The sequence below is a fragment of the Chelonia mydas genome, chromosome 1 (assembly GCF_015237465.2).
Source record: "Chelonia mydas isolate rCheMyd1 chromosome 1, rCheMyd1.pri.v2, whole genome shotgun sequence".
Classification (NCBI taxonomy): Eukaryota; Metazoa; Chordata; order Testudines; family Cheloniidae; genus Chelonia; species Chelonia mydas.
Genome location: NC_057849.1, coordinates 7,077,022 through 7,082,492, shown reverse-complemented (window position 1 = coordinate 7,082,492; position 5,471 = coordinate 7,077,022). Strand labels below are relative to the sequence as shown.

Below are 5,471 nucleotides of genomic sequence, written 5' to 3'. Positions count from 1 at the left end.
TCTCCTTCAAAATTTTCTCCAAGACCTTGCATACTACAGATGTAAGTATTCTAAACCTTCCCGATTTACATGACAAAATATGTGTAACTAGTGGGTGTCAGGGAGAAACTTTCCCTGGGATCAGAGTATCTCTTAGTTCTCTATTACAGGGCTTCTTCCACCTTCCTTTGCAGCATCTCGTAATGCTTACTGAAGACTTGGCTAGACAGACTGTAGGTCTGATCCAGTCCGGCAGTGCCTACCTTCCTATTGGGGGCATAAATCCAAGAGAATGTTTTTGCTGATTTTCCCTTGAGGTCCTGAGAATCTCTCGACTTGCACTGAGAGCAGAAAGATTTCTCGCTAACTATCAGCCTCGAGGCCTGTTTTGCCCAGATGTTCTTCGTCCACTCGCTTTCAAAAATTGAGTCCTTTGTCCTCTTGTTCATGGCCTTTGACCGCTTCATCGCAATTTGTAACCCACTGAGGTTCACCTCCATCTTAACTCCACCGAGAATATCAAAGATGGGCCTGGTGGCTGTGGTAAGATCGGTGGCCCTAATACTCCCACTCCCCATTCTCCTGAAATGGTTCCGATACTGTCGAGACAATGTCCTCACCCATTCCTACTGCCTGCACCAGGACATCATGAAGGCGGCTTGTTCAGACACCTCAGTGAACAGCATCTATGGCTTGTTTGTTAAAGACATCACGGTTGGGTTGGACTCGTTCCTCATCTTCCTCTCTTATGTGATGATCCTCAAAACAGTGCTGAGTATCACATCCCACAGAGAGTGCCTCAGGGCCCTGAACACCTGTGTCTCCCATCTCTGCGCTGTCCTGCTCTTCTACATATCAGACATTGGCCTGTCTTTGATACACAGATTTGGAAATAGCTCTACTCACTTGCTTCAGATTATCCTGGGCTACATCTACCTGCTGGTCCCGCCCCTGATGAACCCAATTGTGTACAGTGTGAAAAGCAAATACCTGCGTGAGAGGATAATCAGGGCATTTGTCAAGTGAAGGGTCAGTTCATCACCTGGTTCCAGTGCTGGTGACATGGGGGAGGAAAAAGACGAGCGATGGGCATGGCCACGAATTCCATCCTGGATCCTCTGTCCATGAAGCCCTTTCCTCTGCCCCATCTCTTCTCCGAAGACCACAACTCTCCTATTCACCTTTACCCGAGACTCTGCCCCCTTAGCCAGAGTCAGACCTTGCTAAGAGTTGCACAGGGAACCAGAGCCACTGTGAGGTACCCTACACCCTCTACATTTTATCCCCCAGGAAGTACAAATCAGGGAATGTGGAGTGTCTTGGGCTCTCCACAGCAACCTTTGCTCCCAGGGCAGCTCTTACAGTAGTCCGACTCTGGTCTGGCTCAGAGGCAGAGTCTTGGGGAAAGTGGAGGAGCAAGTGGCTGGGCTTAGTGAGAAGATATAGGTCAGAGGATAGGGCTTCAGGGGAAAAAGGGGAGTAGGGTCTGAACCAATGCTGTCTGCAGTAATCAGGACCGTGGGGGTGATCCTGAGTGAAGGAGAAGGCTGGGGTTGGAGGGTAAGAGACCTTGTGTTTTGGAGAAGACTAAATAAATGCAACCCCACAAAGGGGGCTCTTGTTTTAAGTATCCGAGGCTGAGAGTAAGTGATTGCAAGGACCGTAGAGGGATGGGCAGGGTTCCTGCAGGGCCACCTCAGACCCCAAGGGAGCACTCTGGGGTGTCTCCATCCGCAGGGACTTGGCCAAAGTGGGCTGTGCTCTTGGAAGCCGTTACCAATGGGCAGATGTCATCCCATCCCCCAGGCTGCTCTAAACTCTGCTTAGGGAGGGAGAAAACAGGCCAGTGAATCAAACCCCTGACCTGGCACATGGCCATCCCCACTCTATACAGCGCCGAGGGGAGGTCTGCTGGCGCAGCAGAGAATGCAACCAGTCCTGCCACCGCTCAGGTGTCTGGAAGGCTGGTCCTGTTGTCTGGGCACGGCTCTGCAACTCCAGACAGCTGGGTTTAATTGCCAGGCCATGCGTGACTGTGGCCAAGCCATTGGATATCTCTGCACAGGTGGATAATAGCCTTGCCCTGCCTCACAGCGATGGTGGGAGGATAAATACATTCAATGCAGTTAGATACTCTGAGACCCTAAGATCAGGGCGGTGTCAGGGTTCCACAGAGCAACACCTCTGACATTTGTCTATAAAAGGCCTCTTACCACAGCCTCCTGTGACAGCTGGCTTCTGGGAAGCCCCATGACTCCAGCCCCTTAGTGTGTGTGGCAGATGTGGGGGCGAGAGTGAAGGTTAAGTAGTGGATTTCTGAGGGTAATGTTGGAGTGTCGCAGGGAGGTTCAGCACAGTCACAGAACCAGTGATTGTAAGCCATTGAGGCTAAATGGGTCTCACTGCCAAACTATGGATCAATGGCCTCAGGGGCCTCCTCTTTGATTGTCTGGTTAAGAAAAGCAGTCTGAGGGCAAAGGTCAGCTTCACACCTAGGCCCTGTAACACAGACGCGGCTGAGCAGTATAGTGGCTGCGCCCAGGCTAACACAGGTTTCAGCAAAGGCTGGTTCCACCCGAAAAGGAAAGACAGATTGGACGATGCTCTAGGGAACCCAGTATCCTGTCTTTCAATAGTGGCCAATGCCAGGTGCCCCAGAGGAAATCAACAGAACAGGGAATCATCAAGTGATCTTTCTCCTGTCGTCCACTGCCAGCTTCTGGGAAACATAAGCCAGAAATACCATCCCTGCCCATCCTGGCTAATAGGCATTGAAGGACCTCTCCTCCACTAATTTATCTAGTTCTTTTTTGATCCCTGTTAAAATCCTGGCCTTCACTAAATACTCTGGCAAGGAGTTCCATAGGGTGGCTGTGCGTTGTGTGAAGAGATACTTCCTTTTGCTGTTTTAAACCTGCTGCCTATTAGTTTCATTTGGTGACCCTAGTTCTTGTGTTATGAGAAGGAATAAATAACACTTCTCTGTGTACTTTCTCCACACCTGTCATGATTACATTGTGAGATTCCTCTCATGACAGGAAAGGATCTGGTTTACAGGGTAAAGAGACCATAAATCCTGGTTTCACTGTGACAGTCTTGAGTCTTCTAGGCCAGCATATCTTCTTGTTGAGTGATAGTTGCTATTCTGAATGCTTACATTCTCCAGTTGCATCCAAAATAGAAATTTATAGAAGTTGAGGAAAGAAGGGACCATTAGATTATCGAGTCTGACCTCCTGGAGACTTTCTCCCAGTTTACCCCCATACTCAGCCCAATGACTTGTATGTGAGTAAAGTATCACTTCTGTTCCTCTAAAGCGTAAATTTTAGGAAGGCATGTAATATTGGTTTGGAGATCTCAGGAGAATCCACAACGTGCTTTGAGAGTTTGTTCCCCTGGTTAATGACCAACACAGTCAAAAATATGTGTCTCTCATTTCCAAATTTAATTTCTCTGGCTTCAGTTTCCAGCCATTGGTCCTTGTTATACCTTTCCCGGCAAGGTTAAAGAGCCCATTAGTACCTGGTATTTCATTCCTGTAAAAGGGCTTGCACACTATTATCAAGTCAGTTCTGAATCTTCCCGAGTTCGACTCACTACGTGACAGTTTATGCAGCCAAGGGTAGGTTGGAAGTGACCGAGGAGGATGTATTAGTCAGTCCCAGGATGACTGTGAGCCACCAGTGACCTTCAGGAGTGAACAAAGCAAATGAGATCCTAGAATGTGTGAGGCGAGATAGGGAAGTAGTAAGATCCTTATAAGAGACACTGGTCAGTCTTCCTCTGGCAAACTATGTAAAATTCTGGTCACGCGTATTACAGAAAGAAGAATTCAGACTGGAACAGGTGCAAAGAAGGGCTCCTAGGATGGTCAGGGCAATGGAGGGCCTGGCTTTTGGAGGAGACTGGAAGAATTTGGCTGGTTCAGCATAAGACAATGCAGGGTGACTGGGGATCAGATTGCTGTATAAATACATCGGGTCCGGGAAGGGGGAAACACCAGGGAGGGAGCCAAGCTCCTGAAGCTAAAGGAGAGCATTGGCACAAGAACAAATGAGGAGAAACTGGCCAAGAGCAAACTGAGGCTGGGAATGAGAAGTTGGTTTCTGAGCATTAGAGTAGGGAGGTTCTGGAACAGCTGCCCAACAGAAAGCGGGGAAACAATGTTTGAAGATAGAGCTTGACAGGTTTATGCACTGGGTGATATGGCGGGATCGCCTGCCATAACAGGGGACTGGACTCATTGACCCAGGAGGTCCCTTCCAGGTCAGCAGCATGGGAGCCAGCATTGACCTTTCACTTGACGAACACTCTGATTATCCTCCCACGAAGGTGTTTGCTTTTCACACTGTACACAATTGGGTTCATCAGGGGCGGGAGAAGCAGGTAGATGTATCCCAGGACAATCTGTAGTAAGGGAAAAGAGCCCTTCCCCAATCTGTGTGTCAAAGCCAAGCCGATATCTGGTGTGTAGAAGAGCAGGATGGCACAGAGGTGGGAGACGCAGGTGTTCAGGGCCCTGAAGCACTCCGTGTGGGATGCAACACTCAGCACCGTTTTGAGGATCATCACATAAGAGAGGAAGATGAGCAGTGAATCTAACCCATCCGTGGAAATGGTAAGAAACAATCCATAGATGTAGTTGACTGTGATATCCGAACAAGCCAGCTTCATGACATCCTGATGCAGGCAGTAGGAATGGAAGAGGACATTGACTCGACAGTATTGGAACCGTTTCAGGAGAAAGGGGAATGGGAATGATACCGCCACCCCTCTTAGCACACATACCAGTCCCATCTTGAATATTCTCGGCAGGGTTAAGATGGAAGCATATCTCAGTGGGTTAGAGATCGCAACAAAGCGGTCAAATGCCATGAGCAAGAGTATGGAGGATTCAATCATTGCAAATGAATGGATGAAGAACAGCTGGGCAAAACAGGCATCAAGGCTGATCTCCCTAGAGTTAAACAAGTATATACCCAGTATTGTCGGTATGGTGGATATCGATAAGCCAAGATCTGTGACGGCCAACATGGAAAGGAAAATGTACATGGGTTCATGGAGGCTTGGATCTGTTTTTATAATGAAGAGAATGGTTGAATTTCCCAATATTGAAAAAACATAAATGAAGCAGAAGGGGATAGAGATCCAGAGATGGACCTCTTCCTGCCCAGGTATTCCGGTGAGAAGGAACATTGCAGAGTTGAGTTTGGTGTCATTGACAGCTGACATAATGTACACGACAGGTCCCAAGAGTTTTGGACTTTCCTTCCTGAAAGGAAAAAGAACAGGTGACAAGGTGATATTTAATGAGACATCATTCTGCTTTCTGTGCAATTCTAGAGACTCCTTGGAGCTCAGGAAGATCAGCAAAAACATAGTCTTGGATTTACGCCACGGATAAGAAGATTGGCACTGCCAGACTGGACCTGCAGTCCATCTAGCTCAGTATCCAGTGACCAGTTCTAGATGCTTCAGTGGAAGGTGGAATA

At 48.2% G+C, this 5,471-nt stretch overlaps 2 protein-coding genes across 2 annotated transcripts; one reads left to right on the top strand and one right to left on the bottom strand.

Annotated features, from left to right (window-relative positions):
- Positions 1-375: 375 nt before the first annotated feature.
- On the top strand, positions 376-1,005 carry LOC119565313 (olfactory receptor 51G1-like). Its single transcript, XM_037889817.1, has one exon. It carries the CDS (start codon positions 376-378, stop codon positions 1,003-1,005), a length of 630 nt encoding a protein of 209 aa, XP_037745745.1.
- Positions 1,006-4,275: 3,270 nt separating this feature from the next.
- On the bottom strand, positions 4,276-5,241 carry LOC119565172 (olfactory receptor 51G2-like). The gene has a single exon (XM_037889627.2). It carries the CDS (start codon positions 5,209-5,211, stop codon positions 4,276-4,278), a length of 936 nt encoding a protein of 311 aa, XP_037745555.1. The 5' UTR covers positions 5,212-5,241.
- Positions 5,242-5,471: the final 230 nt, after the last annotated feature.